Here is a 23,945-nt window from a genome sequence, read left to right as displayed (position 1 = left end):
AATTACATATTCAATTTTAACAGCAACTTAACACCGTTAGAGTGAGGGGGGCCATGGTAATTTCATAAAGAATGAGTTTGATTAGAAATGAAACCAAGTATAGGGGGGCAATAGTAATTATCACAACAAATAAGCTAAAAGACTACTCTGCCTTATAACTTAAATTAAACCAAATTTGAACCATTGGTTCAATTGACTTACAGATTTGAAAATAAACTAAGAACAGGGGATTTCGTGCTGATGCACCCATGTTTCAGGTCCATTAGGTTGGCCAATTACAAGGAACCCATCCAATGAAGGCCCAATCTAGTGCAACCCTAAGAAGGGCCTATTATGGTGGGTCTATTGAGTTAGAAAAATGAAGGGGAGAAAGTGAAGGGGAGATAATACACACGCATATCTTTTAGTAGAAAACTTTAATAATTCAAATCTCATAACTGAGTATTCTATGTTTACAATGAAATAAATAGGCAATTAATTAGCCTTGCATAAAAAAAGAAACTAGCTGAAATATTCACTACCACACTAAGCCAATGCGAGAAAAGGAAAAGCTAGCAAGAAATTCCTACCTGATCTACCCAAGCAACTATATCACTTAAAATAAACTATTACTGATATTATTACTAATTCCAGCCCTTTCCAGACCAGGAAAACTGGTTTGGGCCAGCCATTGGTCTGGGTTTCCAAAATACACAATGTCGATCCAAGCAAAAGCAGGCTACTGCATCACAACCTATACATACACCAACACTAGGTTGTTTCCTCACAAAAGAGGACTTTTTTGGTGCTGGATCTACATCAGCATCAAGTTGGTTTGAGATCTAGCTGAACCGAGATCTTGAGTTGAGATCTCAAGTTGAGTAAGATATTTCACTAGTTGGTTTTAGTTTTTCAATTTGCCAATAATCTGGACGCACCTTTTCAAATAGTGAGACATCTCATGAGATCTCACAGTTCTTGATCAATGGACTACTCACATCTGATGTGGGATTATTCATTCCACTTCTGCATAGAACCCCAACAACATTCCCATATGTGGGAGCAACCAAGATCCTCCCGTCTTCCTTCCACACTAGACGAACCAAGATCTTCTGCGACTTCAACTTCGGAGGCACACTAAGCTATACCACAATCTTGGCTATGATAGCCCTTATTAGAGACTTGGTAAAACTCATCCTCAAAATTTAGCCGTTTAGGAGAGGGCAGCCAAGTACATCTGTACACATCAAATTACTAACATCCTATGGGGATTATTCCGAGTAAAAACCAACATCCACACCTCTCTACTCTATTAGACTCAGATACTTTGGTCAGTTTTAAAAAGGGGTCAAATTGGAGGCTTTTTATGCACTCTTATATAAAGAAAAGCTGAGCTAGATATCTAGTCATTTTAGTATTCAGAAATAAAGGCAACAGTATTCCAATTTGAGTGGATTACCAGTCTGCAAGTTTAACATCTTTCTTTTATTTTTTTTATTAATATTATTCTTCTATACATCTATATACAAAATAACCAAGGGGGCTACGCCATAATCAGATACTTATCTGATATTTTAGATTCAGATTGGGAGAAACCTTCTTGAGGAACTCGGCAGTGCTTATTTGTTCCTGTTATTGCTGCTAATCCATCTGAGCTATTGTCATTCAAGATCAGCAAAAGATTTCTCAATCTGAATTCAATAAGCTTCAAGGTTAATAGGTTACCAAGGGTTTTCAAATCTATTTTTGCATAATTTGCCTCAAGTTGGTTACTTTTATGCCTTTCCATTCCTTTTGACTTGAAGCTTTGCGATTTGACAGGTTCCGATTTCTATTTATGCAACACCCCACATTAAGTAATAAAATAGCAGTGCTTTAGAGAAAGGAAACAACAGACACATACCACAACCAAATAAAGGAAATGCCTCAGAAGTAAGAGGCCCAAATAATACTTTCCCTTTATTTACAAGAAAATAAACTCAAGAGATTTCATCACCATTTAAATAGAGGCAAAGTGAAAAATGAAGAATTAAAATTAAAACAGATTTCAAATCGAGAATCTAATAGATATCTCGGACGAGCTTCATTAAAGATTGACAAGGAGCGACTCCTGTGATCAGAAACAGGAGAAAAGAGAGAAACAACAAAGGGTTAACGTGGTTCAGTTGTGAAGGCAGCCTGCATCAACAGTGGAAGGATTTTTCTTGCGACTACATTCCTTATTTCAGGACTTTGAATGATTGAATTTGAGGGGGGAATTAATCTATAAAAGGAAACATATTTCCAATTAAAATGGGATTAATTCCCTTGAAATTTAGATTGATCTGCCTCCCAAGCTTGGAGTCATTTTTATCCACTCTTCCAGATAGTCCATAGCCGATATTGCCATGAATATTGGATTCTTTCTTTATAGAGAAAGAAGAAGAATGTTGTGAACAAATTGCTTTGGCAGTTGTAGAATATGGAATTTCCAGTCGGATCATTTTCTATCCACTCGCTAGATAGTACCTAGCCGATATTGCCATGAATACAAGGTTAACTCTTTATAGAGATAAGGAAGAATGTTGAAAACAAATTGCTTTGGCAGTAGTAGAATATGAAATTTCAAGTGAGATAAGGAAGAATGTTGAAAACAAATTGCTTTGGCAGTAGTAGAATATGAAATTTCAAGTCACATTACATGTTGCCTGTGAGGGTAATGAAAAACAATTGCTAAAATTAGAGAGGACCAGGTGCAGGTAAACTCAAATAATTAAGAGGAAGAAAAAAAACCCTAGTTAACTCGGTAGTTATTGGTAACCATCACACAACTTCTCACAACTCTCTAACTAATCAGCTATGCAGAAGTTATAATACGTGCAACTACTAAATAGCTACAGTGAGCCAATACGACATTCTACAAGGAAGGAAAATAAAATGACTGTACCATAATCAAAGCACCCACTATATTACAGCGTACGAGCGTACCAGCAACTTCCAGATGGGAATTATTAAACCGTCTACATTAGTACGGGAAAGCCAGCAACCAGGAATTACATTAAGAAAATGAAGAGAAAAATGTGATCATATATAAAAGGCTGTCCACGATAATTACTTGCAATTATTTGTCCAACATCAATCACGACTAACCGAAATTTAATATTTGTATCGTTTGTAAATGATCACTGGACACAAGAAAGAAGGAAGGAATTTTAAGTGAATTTGCCCAACCTGTTCTAAAATCAGATAAGGGGATAATAGACGAAATAAAACAAACGGAAGAGCGAATTCAGTCAAGTAAAGCATTAACTAGATACAAAAACCACTCAAAACGCATTAAATTCAGTTGAAACACGAAATCTAGCAAGAATTTTGAGTCCTAAGGATATGAAATCTCATTGTGAATCATATGCTAGGCAAGCAAAGTCGCAAAAACTAGCAAGCGCACCTCATCTTCGGCATTGCAATGATGTTTATAGGTTGCGCGAAGAAAATGATAACGCTCGAACAGTGGTCGGATATCGCCTTCCTGGTCAATTGCAAACGCCACTGCTGCTCTGTGCAGCCCATCAAGCAAGGAACGGATGGCTTTGTGGAAGAAAATAAAGATAAGGATTGGAGATTTCTGAGAAGAATTCTTCAAAGACGGTTTAGAAGATGAAGGATCCACTGGATTTACTGGGCCGGTCAGTAAAACTAAACCTCCATCTCTGTGTTGAAGACCTGTTGTTAACGGAGTCGCCATTTATGAACATAACAATCAAAGAAAATCGAAATCCAAAATTTTAGAAAACTTTTTCAAAACCCTAATTTTTCCAGAATCACTAAATTTCCTCTTTTTTTCTCTCTCTCTCAATCTCTTTAGTCTCTTGCGATTATACGTTCTTCGTTTTCGTTCCACGAGAAAACGGAGCGAGAAGCCAATGACCGGAGAAATTAACTGCGGTTGATGGGGGAAGCGACACTGCAAGAGCGTATTTATAGCACATGCCACGTAGCAATATTTCGCCACGTGCACACATTATAGATTCAGCAAGCAGGTAAGCTTCAATTTTTTTTTTTGGCCAAAAAAAAAAAGCTTCAACTACCTCGGGCGCAAAGGCGTTTTTGCACCAAGGGGTTGAAATTTGGAAAAGGTACGGATAAAGAAATGTTTCCCGCAACATTCTTTTTACCCAAAAAAAAAACATTATTTTATTTTATTTTATTTTATAGCAATCTGTTTCCCGTAAAACTGGAACCACCGATTCACCGAAGAGAAAGGTTGGGTAAAAGGGAAAATATGACTCATACAAGGGCAAAATAGCCACACCACCTGTTCCCTCCCAGACTTTAGCAGAATTATTACCACTAATTCTATTTTAGAAAAATAGAAATCAAATTATATGAAAATCTTTTTATTTGGTTCGACTTTAGTTCTATGTTATAAATTTTTTATTGTTTGACATTGACTTTTTGTCATTGAATTGTGATATGGAGAAAATATGATCGAACTTGGTTCATTCTTGGTTCGACCCTCGACTCCAGTCGGGACGAAAGGAATTGAGTCGCTTCCGAGCGAGCCAGGTCTAGGAGATAGAGGAAGAAAACTAACTCAGTCATAAGCACGCCCTAATCCGTTACTTTCGGAATAGGTTAATCAACCTAACGACGGCTAGCAGAATTCGGCGGCTGTCACTCATCGCTATCATACGGATAACCATCAGATAACAGTCGGGTTATCCTAGGAGTCATCTACTAGTCCAAACTAGTAGAAGTCTATCACTCAACGGATCTATCTGTTAAGATCCAACGACTACCCGAAGAAGGCTCAAATACATCCAACGAAGGAGATTCGAAAGTACACTCTATATAAGACATCACCTACCCACAAGGTAGGGACGGACGAAAACACTCAGATGCTTATTATCTGAATCGTATTCTTGTTATTCATTCCTTAGCTCTGTGCTCTAGCAGAGCCGTTTGTGATTAAGTTCATCAACTGACTTAGCCTTCGGAGGTGGACTCTCGATCCCAGCGGTCGGGCCACATCTAACGCTTTATTTTTGCAGGTCACTCTTAGGAGATCTAAGGGCTGAGCAGATTTTGGACGCATCATTTGGCGCCGTCTGTGGGAAACGTTTCAGAAAGCTATGGTGATTTGATCAGCGGCAGCAGCAGCTGTTGTTGCACAGTGAGATGCTGGTGTCCAAATTCCCGGAGTAAACAATCCAAATATTCCAGAGGGAAGTCGGCCCCTTGAAGTAGATGGTGGTCAAGGAGGTAATAATCCTCCAGAATCACTCCAGTATCAACTGGATCAACTGAAACTCCAGATGTTGGAGGTAAGTCAGGCACTCCGTGCGCTGACCAGACAGGTGGTGATACCACAAGGACCTGATCATTGTGATGCAGGAAGGCACGCATCACAGCGGGATCAAAGACTAATCGATGAACAGAATGTCGGTCAAAATTTCCTGGAAGGCGACCGAGTACCTAGGAGAACTGAAGATCTCCCTAGGCGTGACGATCAATTCGATGGACCGCAAGGGAGTACTACCGATTCGAATACAAGGTTGGTTGCAGGAGTAAGAACTCACTCGCCAACTATCAAACGCGTTGCTTGTGATAATGATCGCGTTGCTCGTGATAATGATCATGTTGTTTGTGATAATGATCGTGTTGTTCGAGGCAATGATCGTGTTGTTGGAGATTGGTCAGCACATATTTGTCAAGAATTGGCCAATATCAATCAAAAGCTCGGATAATTGGCGAGAGGGAGGATAACTGATGATATCTATTCGGTTATTCGAAAGACTCCATTTGTCGGGCCCATTGCTGGATACCAGTTTCCTCACAATTTCTGTTTGCCAACTTTTTCCACGTTCGATGGCTCTGGAGATCCCACAGCCCACATCAGTTATTATCAGCAGACTATGGCAATTTGCGGTAATTCTGATGAAATCCTTTGCAGGGTCTTCGGTTCGTCCTTGACTGGAGCAGCACAAAAATGGTTCTCAAATCTCCCGTCAGGAAGGATCGTGGATTTCGACGAATTGGTACGCAAATTCATAGGATGATTCCAAAGTGGAATCCAAATCAAAAAGACCGAGGAAACCTTGTTTACTATTAGACAAGGGAGGAGTGAATCGATTCGGGAATACCTGAAAAAATTCAAAAGGGTTACAATGGAGATAGAGAATCTAGATGAGCAAGTAGCTAAAATTGCTTTGTTCACTAGACTCACTAACCGACGACTCTTGGAGTTATTACTTCAAGATATGCCTACAACTTATGCTGAACTGGTACATAGATGCCAAAAGCAGGCGAAAGTCATGGAAATCTTAGACGCATGCCAGGGGGACAATAAAGCCTCTGCAAAAGAACAGAAGGCTCCTGAGAACAAGCAGAAGCTGAAGCAGAATATTCGTGATCGAGTCGGAAAGCCTCATCAGGCGTGGCAGCAGAGATCTCCCGAAAAAAGTGAGTATACTCCATTAAATACTCCTCGGGCTGATATTTTAAATATTATCAAGAAACGGAATATCTTGAAGTGGCCTCCGAAGCTTCCTACAAAACTTGGGGAGCAGGATCGAGAAAGGTATTGCCGTTTCCACAAGGATTACGGTCATTATACCAATGATTGCAGACATTTAAAGGCAGATATTGAAAGATTGATATCCCAGGGACACTTGTCCAATTTCGTCAGCAGAAGACGAGAGGAACCACGTGATGCATGTGCAAAAAGGGACCGTTCGGTTAGCCCAGACCAACCGAAGGAGGCTCCTAAGTCTAAGAAGGGTAAGGAAGTGATTGATGCTACTCGGTCACCGATCCTTACAATTTTTGGAGGTCCCGAGCCTGAATCACTCCGGAAGCTGAAAGCAAAATCCAAATTCGTTGGGACTGGAGAAACGCAGAAGCGTAAAATGCCAAATGGTGAGGGTTCGATCACCTTTGGCGAAGAAGATGAAAGAGGCGTTTGTTTACCTCATGATGATGCCATAGTCATCAAGGTAAAGATTGCACACCGAGAAGTACACAGGGTGCTAGTTGACATTGGGTCTGCTGCAGACCTTTTATCTTATGCAGCTTATCAGAAACTTAAGGTGGATGAAGACTTGATGGAGCCATCATCCACACATCTATATGGCTTTGCAGGATCGTCTGCAATAGCGGAAGGATCGGTCCAGTTGAACCTGTCAATTGGAAGCTTCCCCAAGGAAGCTACCGTTCAGGTAAATTTCTTAGTGGTTCGAGAGCTCCCTGCTTACAACGTCATCCTTGGGAGACCATCCTTATCAAAGTTAGGTGCTATTGTTTCCACAAAACACTTAAAAATAAAATTCCTGACAGAGATGGGAATCGGTCAAGTTTCATCTAACCAAAGAATTTCTCGGCAATGTTATGTTGCGTATTTAAAAGATAAGGAAGGCCCGAGAAAGGTAAAGGCGTTACCAATTGAAGTACGAGATGATCGGGACGAGGCAGAAATGCAAAGGCCCAAGCCAGTAGAGAAACCGGAGCAAATCCAATTATATCCCGATGATGAAAAAAGAGTTACTTATATCGGGTCTGAGCAGCTGGAAGAATTCAAAGAAGAGTTGAAGTCTTTTCTTCAACAAAATAGTGATGTGTTCGCATGGTCTGCAGATGACATGCTAGGAATTGATCGGCAAATTGCAGAGCACAAACTTTGGATAGATCAAAAGGTGAAATCAGTTATTCAGAAGAGGAGAAATTTCTCCATGGAAAAATACGAAGCCGTTCGGGGCGAAGTTGAAAAATTGAAGAGCTCTGGTTTCATTGAACCAATTGAATGCCCAACCTGGTTGGCCAATGTGGTAATGGTCAAAAAGGCAAATGGAAAGTGGAGAATGTGTACAGATTACACAGATCTCAACAAGGCTTGCCCTAAGGACTGTTACCCATTGCCTAGGATTGATCTGTTGATAGATGCAACAGCAGGATATGAAACATTGAGTTTCATGGATGCCTACTCAGGATATAACCAAATCCTCATGAACAAGGAGGACGAAAAGTTTACGGCTTTCATGACTGATCGTGAAAGCTTTTACTATAAAGTAAAGCCGTTATTCCTGAAGAATGCAGGGGCTACTTATCAGAGGGCTGTCAACAAAAGTTTCAAAGATTTGATCGGGAAAAATGTCGAAGCTTATGTTGACGATATGCTGGTAAAGAGCATTGCAAGGGCGAAACATATTGAAGATTTAATGGAGGTATTTTCAGTGCTGCGAAAATACCAAATGAAGCTAAATCCGGAAAAATGTGCCTTCAGAGTTTCGTCAGGCAAATTCTTGGGCTTCATGGTATCACAAAGAGGTATTGAGGCTAATCCTGCCAAAATACAGGCTTTGATTGATATGGAAGCCCCCAAAACTGTTTGGGATGTGCAATGCTTAACGGGGAGAGTAGCCGCATTGAACCGTTTCATCTCACAATCAGGAGAAAAGTGCCTACCTTTTTTCAAAGCTGTCACATCCACCCAGCCGGTATTCTATCTGGCATACCCGGGATGTGATCCACAGCCCGAAGATCCAGATCGAGCGGCCATGCCTCCCACATACACGATAACATAATCATGAACAATATAATCAATGTATAAAACAAGCAATAAATAGATCAATTGAATAAGAAAAGATAGTAAATCAGAGTGCGGAAATATTAAGTATCAATTTCACATAGAGGTAATCTCAAAGAGAAGAAGTGATCAGAAGTCACTCCTTCAGCAATAGCAGAAAAGTGGTTAATTAACTTAAATTATAATCTGTGTCAAGAGCAAATCCATAAGAACTAGAGTGAAAATATCCAAATGATTACAGTCATCCAAGGAAATGGGGCCTACACATAGGTTTCTTCTATCCTAATGATTTCTTCTTCAAAAGTGTGGATGAAGTAAACCCAACGTGGCCGCTCCCTCACTAAGGTGGGGCTAACCCTGGTACGCACCATAATCCTCCTCAGTATAGCAATCCTGACTCTCCGCGTAGCCATCACCCGAAGGGTAGTATGCGGGATCATAGCTCGGGTCATAGGACGTGCCATCGAGGTCTTCTGTACCTGCAGTATAATCTAGCAAATTGCACAAAAAGGAATGAGTTCAAAAGAACTCAGCAAGGCAAGTCGTTTCATAATACACAGTTCATTTGATACAAGTCACAATATGATGCAATATGATATGAGACAATGATGAAATATGATTCTAATCTTAAGTATGCTAGTCTCTAAGGTAGACATGCTTTAAGCCATAGCACCATACTTCTTCAGGTCGTCAGTCACTCCCCCTCAATCATAAGATATCTTGGGTGTGCCGTGGTAATTGGGTAAGGTCCTCATCAAGCCATGGTTGGGGATTTAGTCACCACTCTCTCACATCACCATTGGTATAAGTATTGGCGCATGTCGCGGCGAAGCCTAGCCCAATGCAAGTCATCTACTCAGTCGTATCATGTCAGATCCGGATACTTTCCCTATGGCACCGACCAACTCGGTTCCGTATCCTTCACACTAGAGTCAGCGTATCCTATGGCACCGACCAACTCGGACTACGGACTCATCAACCCTATTGGTCATCCACAAATGGTAGACGGGAAGCTCTCACGTCCTCTCACGGGTTGGTTACCGGTCTTGAGCGCCCGTGAGCCCAAATCTATCCATTTGCAACCCTACCAATAAATGGCCCCTTTCGGGTATCTGCAATATAGTTCAAGTCCTCTCACGAGTGGATACCGGTCTTGAGCGCCCTTCAACCATACTCTACCACGGGTCGTTCGGTCTCAATACCCTTCCGATTCGGGTCTGATACGACAAGGAAAATATCCTAACCATACACCTAGACAATCCTATACATGTCATCCAACAACCCGGGAAAGCATCGATGGACACCTTCGGGGAATATCCCATACTACTCCCTCCGATGTCCAAGGACAGAAGTGTCAGAAGGACACTTCCCAATCCCAAGTCATACGTAGTCAATCACAAACTCAATCTCATCATATCATACTAAATCAATGATTCATCATATAAACAATACATATCATAACATGATTGATCATATATAAAATCATAAAGTAAAATTGAACATGATATTCTAAATGATATATACATTCTATTACTGATAAGAAAACATATAACAATCATGTATAGTAAAGGAATACTCATATGAACATAATCATTAAGTTCCCATAATGTAAGCATGTTGGTATAATTAACATACTTGAGTTAACGACTGTCCTTACCTTAATCAAGTTGTAAATAGATTTAATGATCACCAAGTATGGTCCCAAAATCAGTGTTGATACCCTAGATAACATACAAGTAATGTCAGAGAAGAAAGCAATTGAATCGGGGTTCAAACGGTGAATCGGGGTTCAAACGGATCTGTCACGCCCTCCCAGCCGGTACCCTATCTGGCATACCCGAGAGTGTGATCCACAGCCCGAAGATCAGGTATCGAGTGATCAACCTCCCACATAAACAATAACATAATCATGAACAATCATAATAAAAGTGCGGAAGATAAACCATAGATCCAATAAAGAAAGAATGGATCATAAATGAATCAGAATAATAGATATAATCAGAGTGTCAAACAGATAAGTAAAGTGAGGCAAATATCCCACTCTACAACCAGCGGAAATGTAGCTCTAAAAGAATAAACTAGACACAATCTAATCCCAGTAGCAAGTACATTGGGTAACTAAATTGTTCTCCACTTTATAGACAACATCCTTATAAGTGTAAATCTCATAAATGGCACAAGGACGCTTCCACTCGATGGTCGGACTAAGCATCGTACGGAGCATAACCACTCGCGGGATCTTCGGAGTAATTGTGGTAACCGCAATCACCTTCCCCGGAGATATGCCTCTTCGCCTTGCGCTTCTTCATAGGGACCGTCATAGTACTCAAGACTGCAGGATAGTCTAACAAACATTGTACAATAAAGGAATGAGTTTCAAAGAAACTCAAGTAAGGCGATTAAAATCCATAATAACATAAATGGCAGGATTCCAGAACAATCATAAATGCAATATGATATGAGACAAACAATGAATGAATGAATCTAACTCTATGTATGCTGGTCTCTATTGGCAGACATGCTTTAAGTCATAGCACCGTACTTCTTTAGGAAAGTCCACTCACATCCTCAACCATTTAAGATATCTTGGATTCTCTCACGGATCATTTCACCGGTCTTGAGCAGCCGATTGGTAATGGGTCCTTCATCCCTCGGGACAAACCATGGCAGGGGGTTAAGTCAACACACTCTCTCACAACCATTTGGTATAAATATCGGCGCATGTCGGGGTAAAACCTAGCCAAATGCAAGTCTTCTACTTAGTTACATCAAGTCGGATCCAGATACTTCCATTCCTCGTCCCCGACGATCCTTTCCGGTATCCTTCACACTAGAGTCCTCATAGTCCCCGACTACGGACTCATCAACCCTATTGGTTATCCACATATGGTAAACGGGAAGCTCTCACGTCCTCTCACTGGTTGGTTACCGGTCTTGAGCGCCCGTGAGCCCAAGTTTAACCATATGCAACCCTACCAATAAATGGCCCCCCACAATGTGATTCCTGTCCTCTCACGGGTTGATTACCGGTCTTGAGCGCCCATGAATCCCCATTGCTACCACGGGTCGTTCGGTCTCAATACCCCTCCGATTAGGGTCTGACATAACAGGACATCCTAGCCAAACACTACTAGACAATCCTAGATATGTCATCCAACAGTTTAGGAAGGTGTCCAGAGGGCATCTCCGGAAACATCCCATAATATTCCCGTAGTAGTCCAAGGACAGAAGTGTCAAAAGGACACCTCTCCTTTCCAAACCATACTTAAGCATACACATGCATCAATTCATATCATCACATATATGGTAACTTCATATATGGAAAGAAATCAATAATTACAATCACTTGTATAACATTGGTAAGTAAATCATACATGAATCAATTTAATATGAATAAGTAATGCTACTGTAATCAAAGTTATGCAACAGTAGTATATCATTGTAAGAATCTAATTTAGGAAACATGTCAATGATATTCAAATATAGAAACTAGATTCATGCTATCTATGTAATTAAGGAAATAACCATCCTTACCTCTTATAACTCGCAAAGGAATCCTAAGAAATCAAGTAAGATCTTGGCAAACTTGAGAAGAAGGTCCTAAACAAGTGTATACAACATATTAGGAAAGATCCCTCACAGAAAAGATACCAAAACATCCAACACGGACCAATTCGGAGTTGCTTGTACTCATTGGTCGAGTGGATTGGTCGATTGCGCCATCGACCAATGCAGACAGTAGCCTAAAAAAACAGAGTTTTAAGATATGAAATCCGAATTTGGTGGTTCAAAAGGGTACTAATCAAGGGGTAAACTACATCAGTAGTATTCTAACATATAGGGGACCTCAAAACACTAATCAAATCAAGACATCAAGATCCAAATTAGGAAACAAAAAGTTACCATAATTAGATCAACCATGGATCTTGATGAATTCGAAATAGAAATCAAAGACAAGAACAATAGGAGGATGGATCATTGCTTCAGGTAAAGGTATCATGAAAACATACTTAGATCTTCAAGGAAAAAGCTTAGAAGCATAAATCTAAATAAGGAAATAAAACCTACCATATATGTAACTACCATGATTCATGAAGAACACAAAGTATGGTAGAAAAGAACAACTAGAGATTGATAGATCATGGATCACGAAAAGAAAACACAGTAATTAACTACTAACATGATCAAAATAGAAGATCCAAGGAGATCAGAATTCAAATCAGAAGTTTAACAAGGTTAGATCATGGTTTGATCATGATTCCTTCAAAAGCTTGCAATGATCTTGGTTAAGATCATTGTTCTAGCCTCTAATCCTTAGGATGATCATGAGAACAAGTCCAGAGATGTTTGCAACAGAGAATGCAGCATCTCCTCAACTGTCTCAACTCAAAAAGGAAAGAAAATACAAAGATGGAGGAGAAGAAGAGAGAGTAGACATACCTTTTGATGCAAAAGGAAGAGTTTCGACGAAGATCCGTCAAGAAAACACCAAGGATGCAAGGGAGATGACTTGCAGAGGTCTTTGGTTCGTTCCAGAGAGTTTGGAGGCAGCAAATACGAAGTGGACTCGAGATTGGACTTAAATAGAGCAAGAAAAACCTAATTGCCAAAGACAGCACTCATTGGTCGAGTGGATTGGACGACTGGCCCAGTCGACCAATCAGTCGACCAATGCTGACAGCAAGACCAAAACAGGGAATTGAAGGCCCAGATCAAATCCAATCCTAAAGGGGTTTTGCACACAAGTCAAGTGACTTACCTAATAGGTAGAAATGCCTTCAAACCAAGATAGAGAGCACTCCAAGTCCATCAACTAATCCGATCTTCATCAAGATTCAGTTTCCATAAATAGAACTTCATCATCAACTCTCATGGATTCAAAGCCAGACACCAAGTCCTCCACTGGGATGGCCCAAAGCTGACTTCTTACTTTACTCCGGGTCATCGGACCTACAAATAACAAGGTTCCCGGGTCAAGGTTAGGGCTGGGTTTTACAGGATCAATTCGGCTGAGTACAGGGGTCTTAACAACTCTTGGTTGACTGGCTTGGTCGACTGTCAGTCGACCAAGCAGTCGACCAAGACTTGTTAACTACAGGACAACAATGGAAACTTGATCCGAAACTGCCCTTCCGGTGCTCCGATTGTCACAAAATTTGGAGGGCATGTTTATAACAGTAAGAGGATACTACACACTAATTTTCATGATGATTCAACGGTTCAATCAAAAATGCCCAAATCGAAATCTTAGGTTCTATATGATACTTAACAAGAAATAAATTGGAATTGATAGAAATTGTAAAGGATGATAGGAATCAATCAAATAAGTGTTAAGAATCAAGTTAGAATCTTAATTTCATTATAGTCTAAGCTTAACATGCACCTACATATCAGATTTGAATCAAAATACGTTAAATTGAATAGAATCAAAGTGATGGAGTGCAATTAATCTCATTTGAATCATAACATAGCATGAGTGGGGATGGATTAAGGAATTGAAAGGGGGAAACTCATGGTTAAGTGTTTGCAAGGTTGCAGCACTTCAGCCATGGTTTCAAGATCATCAATTGATAGAAAAATGAATAGATTAGAAGAAGAATAGAATAAATCATACCTTGAGTTGATGATTAATGTATACACTAATGATTGGAGTCAAAGATCTTCCCAAACATCAAGGAATAGCCCAAGAGAGTGTCCAACCTCGAGCTCTGGAGTGCCAATGATTAGTTTAGGTCCTCATTCACGAGTTCCAAAAAGGTAGGGGCAAAATGGGAAGAGATTTAGTGAATTTTCGAATTCCATTACTCTTGGTCGACTGGCTGGTCGACTGTTAGTCGACCAAGCCATGACAACAACTTCAGGAGTGGATTCGGGAGGCTATACAGGGTCAAATCGAGCGGGGTTTTCTCCTACAAGTCAATCAACAAGTCTAGTTTCAGAAAATACCTTCGGATTGATCACGGGGTTCCAAGAAGTGCTTCAACTAAATCAATCTTCGTCGATGCGCAGATTTTCACTCAATACTGACAATGTGCTCAAGTAAGGGCATCATTGTCAATGTCCATAGGCTCAGCATCAAGCATCGAATCATCCACTAAGAGGGCCCACAGGTCTCTTCTACCACCACTTCGGGTCTTCGGACCTGCAACAGTATAAAATCCGGGCCGGGTCAGGGTTAGGATAGGGCCGGATTTTACAAAAGCACTCAAAGATTTGAGGGGCAGTAAGGAGGCAAAGTGGACTGAGGAATGTCAGAAAGCTTTCGAAGAACTGAAGGAGACATTGGGAAGACCACCGCTATTGTCTCTACTCGAGAAGGGAGAAATCTTACAGCTATATTTAGAAGCATCCCCTTCGGCAGTCAACGCAGTACTTGTTCGGAAAAAAGACAAGAAGCAGTGGCCAATTTATTATGTCAGGCACATACTACTTGACGCGGAGACACGGTATTCTCATATCGAGAAGCAGGCTCTAGCTTTTATGATAGCAGCTAGAAAGCTACGGCCATACTTTCAGGCTCATTCAATCGAGGTATTTACTACTTTTCCCCTTTGTAAAGTTCTTTGTAAACCTGATTTGTCTAGAAGAATGGTGGCTTGGTCGGTTGATCTCAGTGAGTTCCAAGTAAGCTTTAAGCCTCGAACGACAATCAAAACTCAAACACTAGCTGACTTTGTAGTAGAAACTACTGCACCAATGGAAGAAATTGCCGAACCCACTATCCCGACCATTTGGGAGGTATATGTGGATGGTTCGAGTAACAAGCAGGGAGCGGGGGCTGGAATTCTCCTGAAGAGTCCGGCAGGATTTATTATTCGATATGCATTGAAATTTGCATTCGAAGCAAGTAACAACGAGGCAAAGTACGAAGCCCTAATTGTAATATCCAGCCCTATTCTAACCTTGACCCTAACCCGAATCCACTGTTGTATTTAGGTCCGAAGACCCGAAGCGGTGGTTGAAGAGACTTATGGACCATTCTGATTGATGATCATGATTCGGAGACTGAGCCTATGGACATTGATGATGACACCCCTTGCTTAAATGCATTGTCAGTGTTTAAAGAAAGTCTGAGCATCGGAGAAGATTAATCTAGTTGATGTACCTAATGACCTCCTGTGCACAATCCGAAGGTATTCCCTGAAACTAGACTTCTTGATTAAATTGTGGAAGAAAACCTCACTCAAATTGACCTTGTATAGCCTTTCAAATCCCTATTTGAAGTTGCTGAACTAAACCTGTTTTTCTGCTGAGAAACATTTTGGTCGATCCTTTTGGTCGATGCCATCGACCAAAACCATCGACCAAAGTTTCCTAGTCTGCCAAGTTAATGATTCTATGTTCCCATTCTATTTATTATAACCTCGAGCCTTGAGCCCTATTGCAATCATTTTCTCACCTGAAATCGTGGGGAGTGCTTCCCAAAGCAACTCCTTGGCTAATGTGAAGGGCACCTCATCAAAAACTCATTGTTTACTATTGATTCTTGTCTACATCTTCCACACCAAGGTATGAATCACCATTCCACTCTCTATCCTACCATTTTCTATTCTTTTCTATTCCTATCTTGCTGGTGAGACATTGGAAATGGTGCTGCAACCTTGCAACCACCACTCCAAGTGTCTACACATGATTAACCTATGATCTTCTTAGCCATCCATTGATGCTACGCCTCCATCTCATGCCTAGCATATGTATTCCTTAATTTTTCTATTAACATCATGCCATTTTGCACCAAACTGAGTTGTAGGGTATGCTATGTTCATGTTTATCACTACTATATGATTCCAATCGAAATTCTATTAGTTCCCCTAGCTACTACATGCCATTTCCATGTCAATGCAATCAATCCCAACTCATGCCATGATGTTTGTCACTTGAACTTGTTAGCTCAATTTGGGGCTTTTTGTTTGGACCATTGGATTGGGTAAATTTCTTGACTTATAGTGTCCTACTACTATTGTTAAGTATTCCTCCAAGTTTCAGATTGATCCGAACACTGGAAAACCAATTTTCGGATGAAAACCCCCAAAATCCACTATTCTGTCCCGAAGAGATTTTTGGTCGATCCTTTTGGTCGATACCATCGACCAAAAAATCGACCAGAGTTGTTGCTGACAGCAACCTTGGCCAGTTTTGATCCAATTAATATCCAATCTTCCCAATTTCTTCTCTAACTTATTATTGATGTTTGTTTAGGGCCTTAACAATTATTTTGGACTATTTCTTGGTATTCTCAATTCATCATCAATTCAACCCAAGGTAAGGATGGTTATCTCCATAAACATATAGATCACCAACTTATGATTTATGTTCTTGTTTATGAATAGAATCTCTTGATTACTTTTAGATCCTTATAAGACTGTTATATATGTTAGAACAGTAGTATTGAAATCTTTATACTCTTATCATGTTACATTACTATTCTTGTTTACTTATGTCTATGATGATTCATTTCAATATCATGATTTCACTTTTATGATAAGATGTATTGGATGCATGAAAGATGATGAACTTGAATATGTGATTGTTTACGTACAACTTGGGATTGGGGAGTGTTCTATTGACACTTCTGTCCTATGCATCAGAGGGAATAGTATGGGATGTTCTCCGATGGTGCCTATCGACACTCTCCTGGGTTATTGGATGACATACATAGGACTGTCTAGTTGGTTGGCTAGGTTTATCCTTGTCGTGTCAGACCCGAATCGGAAGGGCATTGAGACCGAACAACCCGTGGTAGTGTATGGTTGGATGGGCGCTCTAGGCCGGTAACCAATCCGGTAGGGGACATAAACCATACTACGGATACCCGAAAGGGGCCATTTATTGGTAGGGTTGCAAATGGCTAGACTTGGGCTCACGGGCGCTCAAGACCGGTAACCAATCCGTGAGAGGATGTGAGAGCTTCCCGTTTACTATTTGTGGATGACCAATAGGGTTGATGAGTCCGAAATCTGGGATTTCGCTGACTCTAGTGTGAAGGATACCGGAAAGGATCGCCGGGGGCGAGGAATGGACGTATCTGGATCTGACTTGACCGACTGAGTAGATGACTTGCATTGGGCTAGGCTTTACTGTGACATGCGCCAATACTTATACCAAACAGTGATGTGAGAGAGCGGTGACCTATTCCCTTACCATGGTTTTTGAGATGATTTTATCGAACTTCCCTGGCAGACCCAAGATATCTTGTATGATTGAGGGGGAGTGACTGACCACCCAAAGAAGTATGGTGCTATGACTTAAAGCATGTCTACCCTAGAGACTAGCATTCATAGAGTTAGAATCATACTGCATCATATGTTCCATATCACATTGCATTATGTATGTTCTGTATGTGTATGATTTCTAATTATGGAATAACTACCTTGCTGAGTTCTTCGAACTCATTCCTTTTGTACAAATGTTTTTAGATTATCCTACAGGTACCGAAGACTATGATGACACCCCCTTCGAGACGAACTATGATTCCGCATACTACCCTTCGGGTAGTGGCATCTGTGAAGATCCGAGTGTTGGTGCCGAGGAGGATTACTATTCGCACCAGGGTTAGCCCCACGGTTGTGCGGGAGCGGCAAAGCTGGGTTTACTTCATCCGTACCATTGAGGAGACTATTAATAGAGTAGAGGAAACCCTAGCTTAGTGCCCCATTTCCCTAGTGTATTTATGGAGTATTTGGGCCTGTAATTAACTTTTTGGATTATCTTTAAATACTTGGACATGTAATTAACTTTATCACACTTCTTTTCCACTGCTCTGAGAGGGTGGTTATCATACCTTCTCTCACTTTTATGACTATGTTCACACTTTGTATTATCTGTCTTCTGCACTCTGATTTATTTAATCTTACCTTATTCATGATACTTAGTATTAGTTGTTTTTACCTTGATTATCATTGTTCATGATTATGTCATTGTGTATGTGGGAGGCATGGACCTATGAATCTTGATCCTTGGACTGTGGATCACATTCCTGGGTATTCCAAATGGGGTACCGGCTGGGTGGATGTGACAGATTGGTATTAGAGCCCAAGATCAAGTGGAACCCCGACCACATAAACGGTGACGGAACATTCCGAGTCACAGATCCAAAAGACTCAAGTACTCTTAGAAGCGAATAATAGATAACTTGGATTAGAAACCAAAATATTGAAGCATAATTTGATTCATGAATAAGACACAATAATATAAACAAAGTAACTGATCTTCATTAATCACATAGGAGAGTTTTACAGAATTACATCCAAGTTAGCATAAAAGGAAATTCCTAATACTATCTATATAGATGATCGACTCCGACGATCTGTCTGACCCCTCCTAGATCTGAATTCCTCCTCCAGTCTTGCAAACCTCTCACCAAGGGTGCACATGTGTAATTCTATCCTCTCCTGTCGAGCCTCGATCCTCTCAAGAATAGAGTAAATAGACGACTGATGGGAAGCCACATCTGGAGCCTCAGAAGTCGTGTGAGATGGACCTCCGACCTCAGTGAATCGTGGAGTGGGAACCTCCTCATGTCTCGGAGCCTCATCATGACCCTGATCATCATCATCACCATCATCATCATCATCATCATCATCATCATCATCATCATCATCATCATCATTAGTACTATCATCCCCTGATGCATCATCGATGTCATCCTCATCCTCTGATCTGACGGCACCATGGAGCCCCATCTTTCTGATCAACCATGAGCTGATGTTCTCACCTAAGTCTTGACCCTGAATCATGGGTGTATGCTCCAAGTCCACATCAAAGTGCTCAAAGACACGAGTCAAGAGTCGACCGAAAGCCAAGTTCCTATCCCCAGGAAACTCAATCCGATCAATCATAACATTCTGCATGATGTATGCTAAATCGATCTGCACTCCAGTATACATGCTATAGATAACCAGTGCCTCCATCGCCGACACCTTGCTATGGTGCCCTGCCTTCGGAAGGATGTTTCGCCCGATGATGCAAGTGATAACCCGAGCTGAAGGACGCATCGCGGTACCACACCGGGGCGTATAGCAGTTAATGTCATCCCATAGAGTCATGCATACCTCGTATACCTTGTAGGGAAGAAGAACATCAGTGATGTTTGTACCGGCGGGAATCCACCAACAGGAATCTCGTACAATCGGGACATCTAAGATGCGAGCCAATGTCCTAGTAGTGAAACTGATCTCCCTGCCTCCGACCATAGAATCCATGACAATCCTAGAACCATCCTGTGGATCATCCTCTATACGGTAAGTCAGGTTACTATAGAAGTACCTGACAAGAACTGGATAGACTGGTTGTGCCGTGGTGTATAAGTGAAGCCAATCCATAGCCTCCAATCTCTCTTGAATGCGAAACACCTCTAAATCATCCACATCAACCAATCGTCCATGCTCGATCGGTATATCATGGAAATGGTGCTCATGTAGAAACTCAGCCATAGGAGTAGTAAAATGCTCCTCGTCTGTAACCTCTGCCCGGGGAACAAGTCCTCGACCTCTATCCACTCGTCTCCCTCCTCTAGGCATAGCGAATCTGTTGAAACAAAGAAAGAAACCCATTTGGATTAGTCCCAGTGTATGATTGTTAGATGAAGGGCATTTTCGTAAATTTTCAGAAAATTTCGATCTTGGTAAAATTTTGATTTGATTATTCTAACATATGCATAAGACCTGTACAAGCATGCTAGAACACTTCATTTGGTGGAAATCCATCTTTTTGGCATATTCAAAGCGAAAATTCAGCAAGTAGGAGAGAGAAAATCCCTCCTTTGGCTTGCATTTGTGATTTTTGAAAAATTGGAATTTGACCGAATGGAGAGTGGGAACACCTTCCCCATCGTAAATCAGTATTGTAGAAATTTATTTCATGTTAAAATTCCTTTTGGTTTGAAAATGAGACAAGTTTTTGTAAAGTTGGGTTTTTGTGAAATGAATAGTGTTGTGATAACCAAAATGAATGCAATCTTATGTTTGGAACTTAGACTTACTTGAAAAATTATGGAAACATGTTTCTAATCACCTACATGCATGATTCTAACCATTAGCAACATGTACTATTCAGTTTTGTTGGAAAACACATCTATGGTAAATGAAATTTTCAAGAAAAGAGAAGGAGAACCTACTTGTGTTGATGACCAAATGAGACTTTCAAGAATGGTTGAAGCCTTGAATCAAGTCCTAGCACCTTTGAAAACCCTAGAAAATCGTTTTCCCTAGAGCCAAACTCGAAATGGTTGAGTGAGAAATGAAAATGAAATGAGAAGTGGGCCCTTTAAATCTGATTTTTCGCGCAGAAACTATTTGGTCGATCATTTTGGTCGATGCCATCGACCAAAAGCATCGACCAAAGTTGGTCAGTTTTCTGCTTTGGGCTGTTTTTGAGAATTTCTGATTTTTGACTTAACTCCTTTGGATTTTGAGCAATATTGATTTATTTGATTGCTATACTGATGATTCTAACCATGATTTGGTTATCCTATTCGTTGATCAAGTTGTCTTCGTCAGATTTGAAATCTTGGTATCCTTATCTTTGATTCTTGCAGAACGGTCTTACTTAGAAACCGTTTCGTCGGATCCGGCAGCAACGGAAACGAGGAAACCCCTGCTGGGGGCTTCGATCAGCAGACACAGGATGATAGCCACACCACGAATGGCATCCCTGGTGCCCCCGATATCGGAAGCTTTAGAGATATCGCCAGCGTCATGACCAACATGATGCATCAGCAGGCTGCCCAATTTAATCAAATGATGGCTGGTTTTGCTACCCTTCGCAATGAGAACCGTGCCGGAGTTGGAACTTCTGAAGCCGCAGCCCCTCTTGTGGAAAGATTCACCGGGACACCCCATACCCATTTGAAGGAAAGTTTTTTAAAGTTACAAGTACCTTCTTTTACTGGTGTGACAAAGGACACCCTCTTTCCGAACAAGTGGCTTCGAGAATTAGAGAAGGCCTTTAGACATTTACAATGTTCTGATGCTCAGAAAGTGTTGTTTGCCGAGCAGAAGCTTCAGCAAGAAGCTAATGCATGGTGGGCTTCCACTAGGCCTATCCTTGAGACCTTGAATGTTGGTGTTGTCACCTGGGAGAAGTTTAAGGAAGCTTTTTGCAAGAACTACTTTCCGGAAGCTGTAAAAGATGCTAAGGAGGCCGAGTTCATGGCTTTAGTACAGGGTACCTTGTCTGTGCCTGAGTATCAGCAAAAAATTGAAGAACTCTTTTTCTTCGCCCCCGAATCCTTTAAGTCTGATGAAGCCAAAGCGAAGAAGTTTTTCAAGGGTTTGCGGCCTTCTATCAAGGCATACCTCACTGTCTTGCCTCTTGAAGGATATGCTCAGGTGGTCCAAAACTCGAAGAAGCTTGAAGAAAATGAGAAGGAAAATGCTCGAGTTCAGAGACCCTGGCAATCTAGACCCCCTGGCTTTGTAGACCGCATTGATCGGCATTTTGCTAGACTTGCTCCTTACCCTGCTCCCGCCTTTCAGCCGAGAAATTTTGGCCAGAATCCTAATTCTCTTCCTGTGAGCTATCATGGTCAGTCCAGTGGAGTCAGCCCTCAGGGAGCTACTTATCCTCCTAGACCTGGGATGGTAAATCCTAGGCCAGCATATCAGAGACCTCCCCCTGCTGCAGCTCCTATTGGACCGAGAGACTCCACTTGCTTCCTCTGCAAGCAAGCAGGCCATTATGCTCGTTTCTGCCCCAAGAAGTCAATGCAACCTCAAGCTCTTGTCGTGAAGAGTACTCCTGCTACTACTTCTGCCCCTCCCTCTGGCAGAGTGTTTAGCATATCTGGTGCCGAGCAAGATCCCTGCCACGATGTTGTCACAGGTACTCTGTTAGTTGCTTCTCTTCCCGCTTTTGTATTATTTGATACGGGTGCATCACATTCATTCATATCATATGCTTTTGCCTTGAAGACTAACTTGACACATCGATGTTTATCTAGTTATTTATCTATTTGTACCCCTGTTGGGTCTGCTGTTAAACTAGATAAAGTGTTAGAAGATTGTTCTGTTTTGATTTGTGGAAGGAATCTGAAGGCAAATCTTGTATTGTTTGACAAGAGAGATTTTGATGTAATCTTGGGAATCGACTGGTTGACCTTCTACAATGCCGTGATCTTATGCTCCTCGAAGAAGATCCAGTTCCGTGTAGAAGAGAATTCAATTTTCGAATTTCAAGGAGAGAAGGGAAGATTTAGCAAGAAGACCTTGTCCACTCTAATGCAAGTCCATGCCTTATTGGAAGATGCTTCGTCTGGAAGCAAGGTCAAAGGGAAGAAGAGACTTGAAGAAGTCAGAGTTGTTAGTGAGTTTTTTGATGTTTTCCCGGATGACTTGTCAGGTTTGCCTCCTGATAGGGAAGTTGAGTTTTCTATAGACTTAATTCCTGGAGCGGCTCCTGTATCCAAGGCCCCTTACAGAATGGCACCTACCGAACTCGAAGAGTTGCAAACTCAGTTGAATGAACTCTTAGAGAGAGGTTTCGTGCAGCCAAGTGTATCGCCTTGGGGAGCTCCGGTCTTGTTTGTAAAGAAGAAAGATGGTAGTATGCGTCTGTGCATTGACTACCGGGAATTGAACAAGCTAACAATCAAGAATAGATACCATTTGCCTCGAATTGATGACCTTTTTGACCAGTTGAAGGGTGCTGCTGTCTTCTCAAAGATTGATTTGAGATCGGGATATCACCAGTTAAAAGTGAAGTCAAGTGACATCTTTAAGACAGCGTTCAGAACAAGGTATGGACATTATGAATTTAAAGTGATGCCTTTCGGCTTAACTAATGCCCCTGCCGTGTTCATGGACCTCATGAACCGAGTATTTTATGATGTGCTTGATAAGTTTGTAATCGTTTTCATTGATGACATCTTGATTTACTCAAAGAATGAAGAAGAGCATGTGGAGCACCTGAACTTCACATTGCAAAGGTTGAGAGAAAAGAAACTCTATGCTAAGTTTAGCAAGTGTAACTTTTGGCTCTCAAGTGTAGTGTTTCTTGGCCACGTTGTTTCAGCCGAGGGTATTCGTGTTGACTCAGAGAAAGTTCAAACTGTTACTGATTGGGAAAGACCGAAGACCGTGACTGAGATAAGAAGTTTCCTTGGATTGGCAGGATACTACCGGAGATTTATTGAAAACTTTTCTAGGTTGGCTGCCCCTATGACTAAGCTAACTAGAAAAGAAGAGAAGTTTGTTTGGACCGATTCTTGTGAGAAGAATTTTGAAGAGCTGAAAGTTAGATTGACAAGCGCTCCGGTTTTGACTATACCTGATAGTTCCGGTGGATTGACAGTCTACACTGATGCTTCTAAAATTGGTTTGGGTTGCGTGTTGATGCAACACGGTAAGGTAGTGGCTTATGCCTCTTGGCAACTAAAGGATTATGAGCGGAACTACCCCACTCATGACTT

The 23,945-nt window shown here is 41.1% G+C and overlaps 1 protein-coding gene across 1 annotated transcript in view; it reads right to left on the bottom strand.

The window, feature by feature from the left end:
• The window catches only part of LOC149029103 (zinc finger protein BRUTUS-like), a 59,830-nt gene extending 55,937 nt beyond the window's left edge, over positions 1 to 3,893 (bottom strand). Inside the window, exon 1 of the mRNA XM_089140383.1 lies at positions 3,407 to 3,893. Within this exon, the coding sequence (XP_088996509.1) occupies positions 3,407 to 3,703 (297 nt within the window). The 5' untranslated portion in view covers positions 3,704 to 3,893. The remainder of the gene's footprint in view (positions 1 to 3,406) is intronic.
• Positions 3,894 to 23,945: the final 20,052 nt, after the last annotated feature.

Source organism: Hakea prostrata, chromosome 1, assembly GCF_041222555.1.
Source record: "Hakea prostrata isolate BN-2017 chromosome 1, UWA_Hpros_2, whole genome shotgun sequence".
NCBI lineage: Eukaryota > Viridiplantae > Streptophyta > Magnoliopsida > Proteales > Proteaceae > Hakea > Hakea prostrata.
Note: the sequence above shows the minus strand (reverse complement) of the source record. Positions and strands in the feature narration are given on the sequence as shown.